General features: G+C 45.4%; 2 protein-coding genes across 3 annotated transcripts; both read right to left on the bottom strand.

Annotated features, from left to right (window-relative positions):
• Window positions 1–5,001: 5,001 nt before the first annotated feature.
• si:ch211-266g18.9 (transforming growth factor-beta receptor-associated protein 1) lies at window positions 5,002–12,346 on the bottom strand. Of its 2 annotated transcripts, none has more exons than XM_047018477.1 (12): window positions 12,277–12,346; window positions 11,328–12,040; window positions 10,794–10,988; window positions 10,413–10,567; window positions 8,649–8,731; window positions 8,114–8,476; window positions 7,920–7,977; window positions 7,673–7,816; window positions 7,273–7,413; window positions 6,974–7,133; window positions 6,398–6,819; window positions 5,002–6,238 (listed from the first exon to the last, which is right to left on the bottom strand). In XM_047018477.1, the coding sequence occupies exons 2-12, from the start codon at window positions 12,016–12,018 to the stop codon at window positions 6,095–6,097; spliced, it is 2,556 nt and encodes an 851-aa protein (XP_046874433.1). In that variant the 5' UTR covers window positions 12,019–12,040; window positions 12,277–12,346; the 3' UTR covers window positions 5,002–6,094. The 2 variants fall into 2 exon arrangements, with proteins under 2 accessions (XP_046874433.1, XP_046874434.1); XM_047018478.1 differs by having other exon boundaries at window positions 8,132–8,476.
• Window positions 12,347–12,966: 620 nt separating this feature from the next.
• Window positions 12,967–16,324, bottom strand: fhl5 (four and a half LIM domains 5). Its single transcript, XM_047018406.1, has 6 exons — window positions 16,205–16,324; window positions 15,815–15,986; window positions 15,301–15,475; window positions 14,411–14,580; window positions 13,817–14,003; window positions 12,967–13,313 (listed from the first exon to the last, which is right to left on the bottom strand). The coding sequence occupies exons 2-6, from the start codon at window positions 15,971–15,973 to the stop codon at window positions 13,162–13,164; spliced, it is 843 nt and encodes a 280-aa protein (XP_046874362.1). The 5' UTR covers window positions 15,974–15,986; window positions 16,205–16,324; the 3' UTR covers window positions 12,967–13,161.
• Between the last annotated feature and the right edge of the window lie 1,927 nt (window positions 16,325–18,251).

The raw sequence follows: 18,251 nt of genomic DNA, 5'->3' as shown, positions 1-18,251 counted from the left end.
GTCGGAAATGTGCCAGAGCCTAACTTTACGAGCTAGTCACTTTTTAGGGCGAGTGAAAGTCCAAATCTCCTGAGTCAATCTCCATGAGAGGTCAGCGAATGCACTGCGATGAAATGACCAGATTAGATCTTGGCATTAGGTTTTACTTCTGCCAGGCGGTTTACCTGAACATTCAGAGGCAGGTGAATTCACTCCCAAAATGATAATGTTTTGGAGTCTAAATAAAATGCTAAATACATGAAAATAACATGTATATCATGCATGAGATTGTAACAGAAATGCAAATTCTGTCAATCACATCTACAAAATGTACTTTCAACAGTCGAGTAAAAAATCGAAAATTCCCCTTAAGGATAAATTGTAGGTTATTTTTTATGTACTGCGCAGGTTACTACTTGCTAGTCACAAACACAGACATAAAACATGACTTCCATAAGAACATCACCATGGTTTACGGCGACATAGCGATTGAGATTTACAAGCAATAACACTGTCACTGTTGCCATGGTTTCGCAGCTTAGTTAAGTGACATGCTGAAGTTACCCCATGGTAGCGTTCTGCGGTCTGAGTGATAAGATAATGGAAAACAAAGAGAACAGTGCGATTCACAAGGCTTTCCCTGCTGTCATAAATACTGCTAATGTACCCAGAGATGATCCACACCTACAGGAGACCCAAAGGGATTAGCAGGCTTCAGTTCTTCTATAAAGACAACATGTCAGTATCAATCCTAAAGTCCATCTTTAGTTAGGTCAGGTATAGTATGGTAGTACTGAGGGATGGGAATCACAATACAACTGAAGGGATGGGATGCCACAGACCTTTAGGAGGTCATTGTGCCATAACACTTTTTTTTTTACTCTCCCACTGCCAGTACAACTTGTGCTTTTGCATTTTTTTGTGACCAGTAACTTCTGAAATACCCTAAGAGTACTGAGGAGAGAAACCACAGAAATCCTGTAGTGCAGTAGCCCTCCTCTACTCCAGCTCAGGTCTGTGTTTTGTGATATTGTTTTAAGTGTTTGATTTTTATAACAAAGACAGAGTTTTTCTGTCGTGGCAGAGATGGCCAGGCATGCGAGGGCCCTCTCAGGCAGCGCTCATGCTTTAATATGTGTAGGCTGATGTGTGAAGACGAGAAAGTGGAGGGCGTGAGAGAAGCAGTTCACTCGGTTTCAATTGAGGGGTTCTGGAATCCTCTATTATTCACTGGCCTCTCTAATGTGGCTATGGGTGTGTTAATCTGTGGAGAGGATTGGTGCTAAATGTCTAATTATGCTTGATGCAGCGAAGCTCTCTCGCTTCTCAGGGTACAGTAACAGTAACTTATACAACATTTGCTCTTTAATCAGTGATGTCAAAACCCACATGGGACGCAGTCTGGGAGATAAAGGTTACAATCTAGCTTGTTTCTGATGGTCAGGATCTGACCATGTCTGCCTCAGCAATAAATCTTTGTTCTCCTTCACATGGGCCAGGACATACTGAAACTGAACATGTTGAGAAGCTTTATACAGCATTCTATCTTGCCAAAAGGAACCTAAATGATGTTCTGTGTGTATCAGCACTCAAGTGCTAATTTTCTGGTAAAATCGTTTTCATATTGTTTTCATGATCATGTAAATCAAGCGAATGAATCAAAGGCTACAGATGATGAAGTTCACCTGCACCTTATCTTCCTTTTGGGAAAGCTGTGTCTGATGCCAGCAAGACATCACAGGCTTTACTAGTTTATTACAGTTTCCTGTCTTTGTGGCAGGTTTGTCCCAAGTTCCCTTTAGTCAGCATCTGTGCTTGGAGCATTTCCCAGACAGCCAAATGAGCCGGGGATGAAAAATGATGTATCTGGAACTGAAACACATGTCTGCCCTCGGATCCAGGCCACAAATGGGCTCGCCGCACCTGACCCCCTCCCCCTCCACACACACACACACACACACACACCATCACCTTCGGCCACGCACTTGCTGAATGGACCTTAATTTGAAATATCTCAATTACAAAGGTGTACTCACAATGGCCTTCTATCAGTTCCCTGAATCTGAGAAAAACAGGGAGTATGCCAGGAACTGTCATCTGCCATTTACCAAGCCTTGTTCCTTATCCAAGATGGTGTTATTACCCCTGCACTTGTACAGGTCATTAGGCTAATGCCACATAAGTAACACATTCATGGTTGACTGAAGGTCACAGAGAGAACTGGAGGTTCTCTGTAGCTCCGTAAAAGCCTGAGCAATTTTTCAGGATTGCGTGAGTCACACCAGCTTATTTTCAAAAGATAAGCGTGGTTGAACCAGCAGTGAGTGTATACCTCAGAGACTGCCTAGACACCTAGCCCGGGCTACATTTCTCCAACGATGTGTGTTACTAATGGGAGGATAAATACAGAGTTGCATTTTTTTTGTTTATTACACAATCTTTGTGGTTTTACTCCTCAACTCTTTCCCCTTCAGCTACAACCATTTTAAAACGTAATGCACTGTCAACAAATAGAAGCCACAATGATTAGTTCCAAAGTGTTTCACAAATAGATTTTGAAATATCAGCTGAACTCAAGGACTCCGATCTGGCTCAATCTAAACCCAATAAAGCCCTATTGCCACCCTGCCCTTATGTCAGATCAAGCTGCAGCAGATATAAAGGAGCGAGCCTGTGAGATAAGGCCTCTAGATGCAGGATGATATTCTGGTATTATACACACCATGTGCTATAGCCTACGTCTGTGCGTGGGGGGACAGGGTGGGGGCCTGCGGTGACTGCCTTTCCCCCTTCTGAGCCTCCTCTGGGCCAGCCTGCCCAGCTCCCCCAGTGGCACGGCTCCAAAACCAAAGGTAAAGAAAGCGATGGAAATGATAGCGTTGCCTTAGGAGTTAAAAAATAGACACGTTTTGATCATCCTCTTTCAGCTATTTATTCCCATGCCTACTCTGCCAGGCTGTAGCATTAGTTTAGTTGGGGAAAGTAGAAATTAAAGAAGGTTCAATGCCTTTAGGTTTTCTAGTACCTTAACATTATTGCTACCAGGGGTTGCAAATTAAATTCTCCTTGTCTCTTGCCAACCGCTAAGAGACTAAAAAAATGCGTCATAAGAGACATGATGCAGTCATTTGTGGCTGCTATGCTTAAAACGGCAGCAATGCAAAGAATCAAAGGTTCATTTTTTCCCATGGGTTTCACTTAATGAGCAACCTGCTGTTTTTTTTTCATTTGCAATAAGTGCACTGCAATATATTGTTGGAAGCAAAGGCTCAGAAATTGGGCTTGAAATTAATTGATTCATCAATTCAAAGCTGCATATACAGTGATAATGAAAATCTCTTTTGTATTGGTGGACTTTGTAGCAACCCAGGGGACAACCCGATACACAATAAAATAGAACTCAGACACGGGGGGTTAACATAAACTGGTCTTTACTAAAGGGTGTCAGGGTAAGGGTAGTGGGACAAACTTTAAATTAGGGGTCTTTATATTTGATTTTTTATTCCCCTTAGTATTAGTTAGACCCCCCTTAGTATTAGCTAGACTTTGCTCCTTTTGTATAGTTAGTCCACATGTTTAAGTTTTCTATATTCCTATATGTTTAATGTATGCACCTCCTTGCCAAAGTAAATTCCTTGTTTGTGCAAACATTCAATGCGAATAAAATCCTTCTGATTCTGATTCTGATTCTTCCCGTCCGGGGTCTGTGGTCCTTCAAGGAGTGTGGTTCTGGGGGGGTCAAAGCAGAGGGAAACGTTAGTTGCAACACTCCTCCAGGGTTGTCTCTCTGGTTCTCTCCCTCCCCTGCGGCCTTGGGCTGGCTCCCTTTAAGCCCTCGCCTGATTGTCTGGTGGGCTCCAGGTGTGACCAGTGCCATGTGCCCAGTGGCTGCAGCACCTCGACCGGCAGGTAGACTCCCGGATTGGCTGGTCTGACTCCCCTGGTTTGCTACAACTTACAATACAATACATTTTCCAAACTCCACAACAATAAAACAATCGACAAAACAATCACCAGGATCCGTCTTCCAGGCCTATGCGTATTCTGAGCATGTTCAAAACAAAACAAGATGTGCATGTAAACAGAAGCCTACTCTGATCCAGTCAGCCTTTTTTAAATTTAGAGAAGCAAAAGAGTAAAATGTTCTTGTTTTTCCTTCTTCTTCCGTGTCTGTGGTGATGGTGGATATTTATAATGGAGACCAATGTCTGGATCCCCACCATGCTTTCCTTCAGAAATGTTGCCTTTTTTTGCTTCCATCCTGTTCCCTCATGTGTGAAATGACCATCTGGCCTGGTCCCTTTAAAGATCCAGGGCTGACTTCCAGAGGAGCTGTTGCCTGCAATGACACACACTCACGTAACACCCAGCACCAGATTGCAAGGATCTTACACTCTCATCAGCAGCAGAATGGAGGGCTCGAGCAAAACAAAGCCACAAAATTGCCTCGAGAATCCCCCGTACTCTGGAATGATTACACGTTCTGTTGTGCTGACTTTGCTGTGCAGCTGATGTTTGTGTGGAGTCTGTTTATTGTTTGTTTTCACCTTTGGCTCTGTAGAAGCAGCGAGGCACATCAGAGACGAGAAAAATAGTTTTGAGGCTTGGGGCCCACGAGTATTCAAAACAACATTAGTTTCCTCCTTGGTCTGGCCCTGAAAGGAAGGAAGGAGAGGTGGAGAGGAGGGGAAGGAGGAGTTTGGAAGTGATCCCATAGTGAACCCATGCTGCTTGGGTCCACTCAGTGGTCAGCCTCAAGACTGACTCTGAGCCCCGGGGGGAGCCCAGCACCAGGCAGAGTTAGCCATGGTCCTGGAAGAACTGTTTTAGATGTCCCATGTCAGATCAGACATTCAACAACAAATAGGAAATTGATCCTTCAAGAACAAATCAAGGCTTCACACTGGTACCATGCAAGTACTTCACATTCATGTATGTCATACAGTAACTGATCCAGGTATGTCGTCTATGTTCACTTGTTCCTTCCAGAAATGAAACTGATAACACTATAGGTTGATCAAGAACAACCATGACCATGGCTGAAATAGGCTGTGGCCCAAGGTGGGAGCACCTTGCTTTCAGCTGAAAACACTTGTGCGAGACGCAGAACAAACAGACCAGCCAGAAGCACAAGTCTAGTCACTGTTTCTGGGCCCAAGGCGTCTCCTTGGCTTGCATTCCTAAATGTATCAGCATAAAGAAATAGTTGCACTTATGGTTAGCCTAACGACTAAATAGAGACTAAAAAAGATAAATAAATCTTGAGCCTGGTGTTCCTCCATAGGACTTAATGATATGTCTTTAAGTTTATTTACAACAATTTCCATATCTTACAATTTGCTGATGTATTATTAAATGCAATACACGGCGGTGTTACAAATAGGACATGCTCTGGTAAGAATTTAATAGCAGTCCATTTTTTTTCCACATAGGACAATTTCTACATGACCTTTTTATAACATATCTGCATTTCCAACCGAGTCTCCAATTAGGTTTTTTCACACAGTGATAGTGGGGGAATAAGATCCTTTATACATGACATTGGGTTGTGTACTGTCTCATTTCAATCCCCATATGGAACATAAACTGAAAATAAACAATGAATGGAAAGGATTAGAATGGGCAGGGACATAGTAGAGTGACTGGGCAGCAGGATGGCCAGACTCTCTGGAGTCCGCAGGTTGACAGCACAGCCAGTACTGTCTATCAATGTTTTTTTTAAGGGAATGGTTTTGACATAACCACAGTGAAATGTACATTGCTTGTCATAACACGAGGGTTTGGATGTTGTGCAAAGCCCTCATACTATGCAGTTATTGGCAAAGTGTATTTTTATATTTTATTCGTTTTGTAATTGGGAAATGCGTCTAGTCCCTGCTCCCTGATTTGGAGTGTGTTCTTAGAGCTCCAGGACAGTGGCTAATCCAGCATAATGACTGGGTAAGTAGAAGATATTTACAGAGTCAACATAACCAGGAGTCCAAACAGGATTTGTTGTTTTGTGTGTTGGGCCCTAGTACAACCCTTTATACTTGTCAACACAGACAGACGCACACATGCAGACACAGACACATACACAAACATAAACACACACACCAGCCAATCAGGACTGTGTCTAGGATTTTGTGCGGCTACTGCAGGTTGTGTGAGTCAGTTCACCTGTGAGACTACACACAAACTCTGACTCTGTGAGGTCCTTCTTACATGCTGTGCACACACAACCCCTGGCCACTCTCAGCATCCCTCCTGAGGCCTGGGCCTGGGTGGAAAGAGAGAGGGGTTGAAAGGGTTTACTGACTTCAGGAAGAACAGACTACTTCTGGCACTGTGGTACTACAAAGAGTCCACAGGAACAGGAAGTCTTGAATGTCCTATTGTTAGTGAAGTGAGTGCTTTACTGAGGATGTAAACAACTCACCCAAGTGTACTTGTGTCTGAGTAGCTCTGCCTGGGCCAGACCCCTCTGTACTCCCCCCATCCTCCTCTGGTGAGATGTCCCTCTGAGGGAGCCCAGCAGGAACTGGGAGACCAGCTGGAGAGACCAGGACTCTGGAAGCACCTGGAGAACTCTTCCCAGGTCGAAGGCCGCAGCGTTAGCATTGAGGAGGTCCACGGCTGCGCTGGTGAAACCAGAGGAACCCAGGTAGATTTGGAGTAAGTCGAGGGACAGGCTCTGCTTGAGTTCCCTGGTCTGGCCCTGGCCAGCCCTCTGACAGTAGGCCCACGCGTCCTGAATCTCTCCCCCCTGGTGGACCAGCATCTCCAGGGCCTGTTGGTGGTCACCACCCCTCCCCACAACGATGGCCTTCTCAAGAAGGAGGGTTGTCGGCTGGAGTCTCGCTGGAACATTGGAATTGTCGGGAGATTTATGGATTCAGATGTAGAAAATTGGTCATAAACAAATCACATCAAATACTTTTATTTGCAAATACGCACATGAATGACCATAATCAGTGTTTCTGAATGGATCATATTTGCCACTGGGCTCACTAACCGAGCACAGCTGCACTATCGAAGAGCGACGACTGCCATAGCAACTGTTGCAGTTTTTCTCTGGCCTCTCGCACACCAGAGTCTGCCTCCTCTCTCCTGTGGAGAGCCGGCTGTATCTGGGCAACATATGCCACAGCCAGAAGGCTGTGGAGCTTCTCCTCCTGAGAACAGATTGGGAAGGAGAGACAGATCTGTGCCATCATCATCAGCATCACTATGCACTATTAATTCTGTGTTAGTGTTCATGCTGTTTGGATATTTCCAGCATGTATTTTTACGTGATGTCGTAGCAGCACTAACCTCCCTTTTCAAATCATGAACCAGAAACTCTAGGTAGCGAACCAACGCCTGAGGGTACTTTTTCAAGCAGACAAGAACCTCATCCTGCACTGACAGATGAGTCTCCTCGGGGTCTCTTCTGGTGAAAATACGGACTCCGACCTTTTAAGTCACAGAAAAGATTGATCACCTTTCGAATATGGAATGAATCAGTTAGCTACGATTGTTTCGTGACCCAAGAAAATACATGACATGGAATATATGTACATGTGTTTTCTTAGAACACATCATTATGAAATATCATCGTTTACATTGACTGACAATACTCCTATTCTACTGTTTGGGCCTTTACACTGCTGTGTTAAATTGTGCAACGCTGCCCTCTACAGGTGAGATGAGAAAAGAGATCATTAACAGGTACCTCCTGGTTTCTCAGAAGAGTCCAGTCTGCAAACGCCCACAGCACGTCGCTGTAAGGCAGGAGGCTGAGAGTTTGTACGATGTGCTCATAGATGTCTGAGCACGAGGTGTCCTCATAGTGTCCATCTGCAATCCTCACCCAGGTCTGACACAACGCAGCAAAGCTTCACTGTTCTGCTCAGTATACTCTCATATTTGTACAGTGTGCATCCCTTGTTTTTCGTTGTTGGGCTTTTTAATTTTTTTACCTCGATTGCATTCATATGGTCCCTGTGACTATAGTAGAGCAATCCCAGGGTGAAATATCTGAAGAGGGGAGAAAGCAAGACTGCAGTTGAATGAACGAAACAGCTTTGGACAGTGTGGCATCTCACTGAGGTCAACAATCCATTGAGCTAATGGTATTAGTAGAGACCCCTCTAAATGTCCTATGCCCCCCTACCCATCCAGCCCCTCCGACCTCTGGTGGTGCTGGAGGACGGCCACGCTGGCGTCCAGGTCCCACGCCTCGGAGGAGGACACCAGCAGGTGCAGCTGCTCCGCGCCTCCCTGCTCAGCGTAGAGCCTCAGCAGGGCCCCGTCCACCTCCGCGCCACTCCTCCCACCCTGCTCCGTCCCCCTGACGGCACTGAGAAACTCCACCAGGAAGCCCTGGTACAACTGAAATGTGGCCCTGTCCTCTTGCCGTAGCGCTTTAAGATCCCTGGCGTGGCTGGGTGGAGTTAGGTGTGAGTGGAAGGCCCCGCAGACAGGCTCCAAGTCTGGATACAGTCTAACTACTTCTCTGGGGTCCAGCTCACCTTTACTGTTTGAAAGAATCATTGGAGTTTTTAAAACCTGACCAAACTATACACTACAATAGCAGTTCAATCTAAATGATTGCATGAGAGACGTTTGATATTATATGTAATATTGAACATAAAAAAGATCATCTTATTTGAAACAATGATGTGTACGGTGGTTTTGATTAATCTCACATGAATAAATCTTTGGCTTCGGTAAAGGCCCCCAGGTGAAAGTGAACAAATCCAGCCAAGCAAGTTATGGTCTTATGCAGTTCCTGCCAAATGACATTTGCTCTTAGAACAGGCCCATAATGCATGAGCGTATCATTGTATCCATTCATCAGTTTTTATACTCAAGTTATGAGAACAGAGGATTAAATGGCTGCACTTAAATCTCAAGGGCAGTGTGCTATGCAGTACTATTTTTTTTCTTTTCTTTTTTGTAAAAGCTGCAAGATGTCTTTTTTATGAGGCAGGCAGGCAGGCAGACAGACAAAGCATAATAAATGATTCATATGCGGAGTGAATATTCATTTAAGAAACCTCATGACCTTTGACCTGTAACCTAAGACTCCACAGATTGCGCCCTCAATCGCCATCTGCCCAGTCATCATCATCATAAAAAAAACAACTCTTTGAATCACAGCTGTTAACACAATTTCACAACAAAATATCTATTTTCATAGACTGTGTAATCTGATGGTACTGTAGTAATCGTGCCAGCTCTTTAACTGTACATCCATGTGTATCTCATGATCCATTCTAAAACAATGTCATAATGCTGCAGAGAAATCATAATAGTGGGGATTTAGCATGGTATTTGAATAGGTGGATTAAGTGAGGTTTTCTAGTGGATTGAAGAGACACAGAAGATGAATTGTTTAATCCATCTGGTTTATCCTCTGTGTTTTACTTTAAGAACCCTTGTGGAGACAACGTCTGAGAGTCTATTTGTGCTGTACTTTGTTTCATTGGTTAGATTTTTTAGAGACATAACAGATCAAGCTGGTTTCCCAGTGAGATTTTATGTCTGGCATAAGTCCATTTGGTTTTGTCCGTGTGGATTCATTTGTAAATAATTGTTTGAAAGTAATTTACTTGTGTCTGCTTTGCTTCTAGTTGGCACTCATCAGAATGCATACCATGTGATTGACAGCTATTGCAAGATGGAGTCACACTTTAGTACATTATCTTGGAATGGGTCCAATTGTCTAATGGTCCACCCTGTTTTGGGTCCAAGCCCTGGTCATTTGCCACCAGTTAATCTAGCTCTCCATCACATCTAGCTCTCCTACAGTCCTGCAATAGCCTAAAGTGTTTCCTTTGTAGGATCCAAGTGCCATTCATTATGCATGACAAAATTGTGCAGAACACAATATGACACCTAGGACACACTGGAGTTCTGATGACTGTCTTGCAATGCCCCCACCCTTCAGTGCTCTCTCTGTAACATCTCCAGACAGTGACAGCATTAAATGAATGCAAATTGGATTCAAGAGGTGGGGACACCGTGTACTGTGTGGTGTGATGAGCCAGGTCTTAATCACTGTCTCCTATCAGCCACCCATCAGAGCTTTGCTCTGGAAGACAACAAGTAAAACAACCTGTAACATAAATAAGTCATGTGCTGAGCCAGGGTAATTGCATACAGTAGGCATGACTGACATAGCTTCTCGTTTTGCAAACATTCCTGCTGTGGAAAATGCTTTGTAAAAATATGTGCTAAGTTGACTGATGGTCTTTTTTCAAATGGTGATTTTGGTAATAAAATGTATTGTGCACGAAATATTTGGTGAAGAGGCCATTTGGGGGGTAGATTAGACCAGATCTCATGTGCCACTCCTTCTCCTGACACACTCATAACCTGTGCAGCCTACTCCAGGTGTGTGTTACGTAATGGGTAGAATCTTACCTGGTAGCATTCATGGGGTAGTGTGTTAATGGGTAGTATCCTACCTGGTACGAGTCCTGGGGTAGGTGTTGTTGAACTCCACCCAGCAGAGCCAGGGCCTCCTGCACCCTCTCACAGCCAGCCAAGGTTTGGATCTGCTCCTCCAGAGGCACCATGGACAAAAAGATGACCTCCCTCTCTGTGAACACATACACCCCATCTGATGGACGGATGGATGGATAGACACAGACAGAGATAAATAAAGGAATCAATGGATGAATGGTTGAATACAAAGTAAACGAATGAATGAATTAAAACTGGAATATACATATCCCCCCCACACACACCCAAACAAAAACAGTGTATCTTTATACGGATAAATTGTTCCTCATCAAAGTGCATATCCACCCGTGATGGGTGCTTCCAGTAATGACATCCAGCAGTACCTTTGGTTGGGAGCAAGCCCTTGGCACCGAGCAGACAGACGGTCTCTTTCAGCTGCTGATCCACCAGGCTGTAGACATGGAGGGCCTGGGGCAGGAGGGTCAAGACGTAGGGGAAACACACCCCAGCCGCCAACACCCCCTCAGGCCACTGGAGCGGAGGACGCTGGCACACCCCCGTGCTCATAACAAACATGCCTGCAAGACAGGGAACATACAATCTAGAATACAAACATCCCAGAGCATTGTAGATGTACAGTACCAGTCAAAAGTTTGGACACTTACCAAAGTTTTGACTGGTACTGTATGTATATGTGGCTCCTACTGTGTGTGGCATGTTGAATAGTCTATTGTCATCCATCATTTACGTTACTCTATCTGATAAGGCAGAAAATAAGCTGTGTTCACAGTGCCTTTCAGTGTTTAATGTTTTGCTACGTAAGTGTTTCTGGGGATTAGAGATCGACCCGCTTTTTCTGCACAAGCTGTCTGTAACGGACACAGTACATAAACTGTCTAGCAGTCGTCAGCTTATACCCAAACAGTCAGGTCCGTTCAGTAGGAACTCTCCTCTCCCCGCCTTGCTCACGATGACATTCTGCTTGTTGAGGTTGTGAGGGAAGAGATCCACGCCGTTGCCTGTCTTGTAGTCGTGGAGGAGGTATCTGTTCCCGGTGGCCACACACACGACAGTGTCCTCCACCGCCAGGGCCACGGGGTCCTGGAGCAGGGCCACCTCCTTCACACACTCCCACCGGTCCACCCCCAACACGTGGATCCGGATCCCACGCTTCCTGCTGGAGGCGGTCACCAGCTCCACACTCGCATGCTGGGACTGGGTTGAGAGAGACGACTCACAGACCTGGAACAGAGACACGTGCTGGATCCTTTTCAGTGAGGGGGCTGGGTCGAGAGAGAACATGTTGAAGGCGCTGAGGGAGCGGTCCCACAGCACCAGGAGGTGGTTGAGAACTGGCACGGCCCGCAGCTGGGATACTGGACCGCCGGAGCCCAGTTTCCTCCTCCTTCCCTCTCTGGTGGTCCTGTCCGGGTCGGCTTCTAAGCGTGAGCTGCTGGGTAGGGTCAGGTGTTGGACCACCGAGCCCCTGGTTCCGATGTAGATGTTCCTGCCGTAGCACTCCAGACAGTGGATGCCAGATTTGTCCTTCTCTTTAGGGACATTAGGGCTCTCGTAGACGAGTGATTGAGTGAAGGCTCTGAAACTCATCGCGGATGAGCACTATTTTGTCCTAGAATTGTTATGTAACAAAATATGCATTACAGACAAGTGTCTATTTAAATGATGCTATCATCCAGTTTGAGATCAATTAAATGAGAAAGTTCAACAATGTTAACATGTAGTACTGAAACTGCAATTGTATGTAACGTGCAAAATGGGACATGAACAATTAAGCGCAACAAAACTGGATATTTGATGACAATACAGTTAATAGGCTACAGTATTTCTGTATCAGATTGATCCTACCTGATTCTGGTCCACAGGTCTCAGCGTCTTGCTGTTGTACATGAAATGCAGTTTGACCTAACCATGTGACTCCATCCTGACAGGAAGTCCTGTGTCAGCGCTTTACACTGATCCCTCCCCCGGCCAGGACCATTGCACAACTCCTCCTTGCAGTTTGACCAATAAAAAGATATGTTTATGAGGATGAAAACAACCTGACTGGTGGTCAGGGGATTTTATTTTTGGGATTCCCACAGGAATCAAAATGAGTTGTAGTGTTGCGGTGTGAGAATTGTGAATGACCAGATTAGCCCACTGTATGGTCTATCTTGTTTATACAGTGTAAACTCAGGAACATTTCAAAGGTCACATAACTAATTTACCTAACTACAACACATCTAATATACAATGTGGGAAGTGGAAAGGATTGTTTAATATTTGTATGCATCTGGGTTTGTTTACAGTTATCTGCTGCTTTCAGATTTGTACCCTTTGTGGTTAAGCCCAGAGGGCATGTCTCCTTGTCTGGCTACAGCTTGTTTTCTCCGCACCCAGAATTATAACTGAGGCCCAGACACGCTGGAGGTCATCCCTCTGAATGGTATACTTGCTGCAGGAATCCCTGGCTGGAGGCAGTCCTGCAGGGAACAAGAAGCCTTTCCCTGTCTTCGTTATGCATGCTCAGCTCAGTTCAACAGAGGACAACAGAGAAACAGGACACCCAGTTCTTTTTATTACAGAGGCCAAGACACAGTCGTCCACCACGGTAAATATGAGTGCAGTGAAAAGAAAGACTTGATGTACGCATTAGGATTCGTTAATAAATGACCAACAAGCTTGGTGTTCCTCAACGCTGGTCTGGTGCTCTGCAGTGGCCCGTTGGAGGGTTGCGACGCCAGGGCGAGGTCACTTCTCGCGGCCGCAGTCGGTGCAGAGGATGTCGTCACGCTGGGTGAGGAAGCCGCGGCCCACCAGGGACACGGAGCACTGCATGCAGGTGAAACACTCGCTGTGCCACTGACGCTCCTCGAATGAGATGTACTTAGCCCCGGCCAGGCCTAGACAGAGGGACAGACAGACAGACAGACAGTTGGATGGACAGACAGACAGGTATACAGACAGACAGACAGACAGACAGACAGACAGACAGACAGACAGACAGACAGACAGACAGACAGACAGACAGATAGATAGATAGATAGATAGACAAACATATTCACACGTAAGCACACCCAGGATACACAAAAAGCACACACAAATAGGATAACATCAGACAACAGTACTTGGGATGAGCGCAGCCAAATGAGCAAGGTTTATTTTCAGTCCATCTCATATGTTCACACATTACATGGCCCCTGTCACACAAACATCAACAGACCACGTGAAGTCACATCACCATTTTTGGAGCATTTGCACATATATTTTCATATGTAGCACTTTTCTGTTGCTCACAAATTCCCCCCCCCCCACACTCACACACCGTAAATAGAGGCTCAGAGGCAGTCAAGATAAAGCGTGAAGGGTGTTGAATATGAACGAAAACATTGGTGGAGTGACTCACTGGTGATGGGCTCGGTGCAGCCCACACACTTCTTAGCATAGAGGTGGCTGAAGCAATCAAGGCAGTAGGGGAAGTTCTCTCTGGAGGTGAAGCGCTGGCCGGACAGCTGCTTCTTACAGCCGATGCATAGGAAACACTCCCGGTGCCAGGGCTTGTCGTTGTAGGTCACCCCACCAGTGGTGATGGCCTGAGGGAAGGAGACACACACACATGCATGTGGACGCACCCACATTGACGTCCTCGGGTACAGTTTAAACTGACACATGCACACATGCACACACCCTCATAGACTCCCACATGAACTTACACACACACCTGCACACATACATGCATATTATGCACGCACACACGTGACCACTCACATGCATGAACATGAACACACATAGACACACACACATGCACACAAACACACACAGGCACAAACCAGATTGAATTTCTATTGACATTTGCTGTCCTGACATGCCCTTGTGTGCTATTTAGATCCTATTAGTATTCATCCACAGTCTAAGGCATGGAGTATAAATATGCCAGAGAACCTGGGAGATTTCGAATGCATCCGAGCCTAAACACCACGAGACAGCCAACGGGACTCACTTTCTTACAGGCGCAGCACTGGTAGGCAAACTGCTTCTCAAAGCAGGGCACGCAGAAGTAGCCGGTGTCTTTGGGGATGAAGGACTTGGTTCCCATTGGCTGCTGGCAGCGGTGGCAAAGGAAGCAGGTCTCATGCCAGCTGTTCCCCTTGTACTCCATTTTGCGGGAGCCTGCCACCAGAGGAGAGGAACAGCCTCGTCAGCATGTGAGAGACACAAACATGGGAACACATAAGGACACTGGGCCGGTGTTGCCCGGCAGAAATAGACCAACTCCTCCTGTAGGGATGAGGGAGAAGGGTTGGGACAGACCATAATATGAGATAGCATGAGGTCATTGATGCTCTTTTTGGACTAGAGGAAGGTTTCTAAGATAGATAACTACTTCATGATTTATGGCTTTGGTTTTTCAACATTAGCGTCCTCCTCTTTCCCCTTCTTTATCATTGTCATCGTTGTCATGGTCATCTTCAATTTCTCCTTCTCATTGCTATTGCTGCTTTAATAATGTCCTTCTCGGAAACGTCATCATAAATTATCTGGACTGAGAGAGAGCACAGTCACAAACGTCTGGGATCCAGAGGTCCTTGTTTGTTTGTGTACTCCAGAGCTCTGCACAGGCCTCACTAGCGTTGTTTACAAACACAAGCGACTCTTTTACTGGATGACACACAGATGTCACACTGTACTATAGATGTGCCTGGAAGGGTGGAGCATTGGAGGGACATGTACCAAAGTGGTTCAGCTAAGTGCCAGCATCACATCATCATCATCACTGGCAGCCTGAGCATCATTGTCATCAACAACATCTCAATTTTAATCACAACCACCATCATCATCATCCCCATCATCATCATCATTATCCTACTCCTCCTCACATTCCAACCCTACCAGGCATTATGGTCTTCTTGCAGGTGGTGCACTTGGAGGAGTACTCATGGGAGTAGCAGTCAGTGCAGAGCAGAAGCTCGTCCTTGGCAGCAAAGGGCTTCTCCACTAGGGGGCGACTGCACTTGGCACACTTAAAGCACTGCTCATGCCAGTGGCGCTCCTTATAAGACAGGTCCTATGACACAGATAAACATGAAATATTGAACTATTCAATAACACATTCAAGAACGAATGGCTTAGAATAATACTCAAGAATATCTGCCAACATCTTGCTTTACGGAGCAAACCTTGAGATTGTGATGGCACAACGATGGCAAAGACCAAAAGTGAAATTCTAGTTTGAGCTGTTTAAAAAACCTGCTTAAAACCAGTATATAAAAAATCCAGTCTTCCTACTTTAACCATACGCATAGAGTAACCTTCTGTCCTGAAAACCAAGGACAGGTTTATGCTACTTCCATCTTTGACGTCAGAGAAAGAAAAGGATTGAATTAGACCAGGGAGGTAGTCTTACCTTGCAGTTGCACCCAATGGGTAGAGTACAATCCTCACAGCAGTTGGCAAACAGGTTCTCGTAGCATTTAGTGCAGTACTGTGTGTCCTCTTTCATAATATACTTCTTACCCAGCAGAGAGTCCTTGCAGTAATGACAGTCAAAGCGTTCAGCTGACATGATTGCTCTTTACCTGCAGGTCAAACAGAGAAGTAGAGCGATTTTAAAAAACGAAAAAAGTAAAGGCAATGCCAACTTCCTTCCTGCAATCAAGGGGTCAAGCAATTTAGCCCCCTCTTTATCAACAAATAGCGGGGGGCAAATTGTTTGGCCCACATTTCCAATAAGGTTGAAATGTTGAAGTCGAATGTTTGCGTTCTTCGTGAAGAAGGAGCGAGCTCGGCTAGTTACCCCAGTGGATGTGGTGATCAGGGAGAGGCCAGCTGGAGGGCTGTGCGGAGTGGAGCAGGCGTGAGGATGGAGAGGGGATGGAGAGGGGGAAACAGGATTAAGTGGGATACATCGAGGGGGTCCATCTATAAATACTACCCCTCTTGTTAGTAGGGATCTCCAGGGAGCATACAAGCTCCCCTCCACTGCTCTGCACCTTTTAAGGTAGTTGGTTGACTACACGCCGGCCCTTATACACCGATTGAAAAATTATATTAAAAAAACTAGTTTTAGATAGAAAACCAACTCAATTCAGGTGTGCATGTCTACATGTTTTTTTTATATACATCCGGTGTGTCGATGAGTGAACATCCATTTATTCTCCATCACTGCTTTAAACAGCTTCTTAACAGCTCACCATCCTGAGCCCAAAGCTGTCTAGATCCGCTCAACCCACATCTTTCATCCTCCAGACTAACATTCCATGATACAGTTCTAGATTACAATGTAGGGGTGTCATGGCAGCAGGTTCAGACACACTTGTGGCCCAGGTCCATGCTCCGGCTACACGAGCAGTTGCAGATGGCTTAAGGGAGACCGGCGCCAATCGCTTCCTGTTTGCCAGGCCCTCTCATTGGCTCTCGACAGTGCTTTGGCTTCACCTCACATGGAGGGAGCTGAGGCTCTGCACAATCTCGATTGACAATATGGCCAAATTCTGAGACAAGATGGGCTTTGTACGTTTACAGTCACTGCAACCGAAACCGCACACAGACACTCACAGGAAGAATTGTAGTCATTGTTACAGGCATTTGACTGTAAGGAAACGGAAGACATCTTGAAATTGGAAGATATCTTAAACCTACAAACTATTGTAACATCATGATGCAACCTAGATCTCCTGGTGTGGCACTGTGCGTGATTGACAATATGGATGCATCTTTTACCATAATCCCTGCAGATAGATAGGATGTATCTGTACTCATGAGATTGCAATGTGAATGTATAACCAGAAATATCCGCACTGTCATTTTGCCACCTCGTTAAAAATCCCCACACTTTATCATCTTTGACTGGCTGCCAACTAATTAAATTTGAATCTTAGAGCATGTGATGGTATCGTTTATCAAGAGGATCAGGAGGCGGTCGTCTTAACCAAAATAGCCTGGGAAGACCACCATTCCTGAGGCTTAATCCTCCACATACACACAGGAAGGTCAGGCTCAGAGACGGAGCTGGGAGGAATGCAGATCCTAGGAGACTTTCTCCCCTGCTGTCTTCCCTGCTGCCCGCCACATAGCTGGGATTCAATGTCCTTACAAGAAACTAGTAATTACACCGTGATTATACTGAGGAAGATAGATTTCTCCAGTCAAGCTGTGTCTGAGCGAGGGAAAGACAGCTGCACCTGTACTGTTTTGTTAGGTGCTGTGTAAAAGGGAATGTACAACAGTCCCCATGGGAAAATGCAGATTGATGTTCTCTTGACCTATAAGGATGTTCTCTTGACCTATAAGGATGTTCTCTTGACCTATAAGGATGTTCTCTTGACCTATAAGGATGTTCTCTTGACCTATAAGGATGCCTTCATCTGAACCTTCTGTTCCAAGATAAGGTCAAATTGACACATCAGGTCTGGAATTCAAGAAATACAGAAAGACTGCATTAAATGAGATCATGTGATCCATTTTCTTAGCATTTGGGAGTGTACGTGGGATTCTGTTGAATTTCTTATCTGCAGTGGATTATTTAATGATTCTTAGATAAAGTACAAAACCAAATGCTACAACCTAACCATGCATGCTAGAGACAAACAAATTCCAACATAGATGGACTGTGGGTGAACCCCCCCAGTGGCACTTGTAATCTTTGTTGCTTTGAGTGGCATGTCTGTCTGCATTGTGAAGTATAAAGCTGGAGTGGACGTGACCTATATTTACAGGCAAGCAAAAGGGCACACAGATCTCATGCTGTGAGTTGGCTTAATCTGATTGTGGTCGTGAGAGAGCACTTGTGTGTCAACAGACGTTAACACACTCAAGGTTGCTAGGCTGAGTTGGAGCCCTGT

This window comes from Hypomesus transpacificus, chromosome 3 (genome assembly GCF_021917145.1).
Source record: "Hypomesus transpacificus isolate Combined female chromosome 3, fHypTra1, whole genome shotgun sequence".
Taxonomy (NCBI): Eukaryota; Metazoa; Chordata; class Actinopteri; order Osmeriformes; family Osmeridae; genus Hypomesus; species Hypomesus transpacificus.
The sequence above is the reverse complement of the archived record's forward strand: the minus strand, read 5'-3'. Positions and strand labels throughout refer to the sequence as shown.

Excerpts from the sequence above, each read along its gene's own strand:
- si:ch211-266g18.9 (XM_047018477.1), bottom strand. The coding sequence starts at position 12,018 with ATGAGTTTCAGAGCCTTCACTCAATCACTCGTCTACGAGAGCCCTAAT. Across the intron at positions 10,568-10,793 it reads GGGCTTGCTCCCAACCAAAG|ATGGGGTGTATGTGTTCACA; the intron begins GTACTGCTGGAT and ends TCCGTCCATCAG. Across the intron at positions 7,134-7,272 it reads TTCATGATTTGAAAAGGGAG|GAGGAGAAGCTCCACAGCCT; the intron begins GTTAGTGCTGCT and ends ATCTGTTCTCAG.
- fhl5 (XM_047018406.1), bottom strand. The coding sequence starts at position 15,973 with ATGTCAGCTGAACGCTTTGACTGTCATTACTGCAAGGACTCTCTGCTG. Across the intron at positions 14,581-15,300 it reads CAAGAAGACCATAATGCCTG|GCTCCCGCAAAATGGAGTAC; the intron begins GTAGGGTTGGAA and ends CTCTGGTGGCAG. Across the intron at positions 14,004-14,410 it reads AGTGCTGCGCCTGTAAGAAA|GCCATCACCACTGGTGGGGT; the intron begins GTGAGTCCCGTT and ends TCCTTCCCTCAG.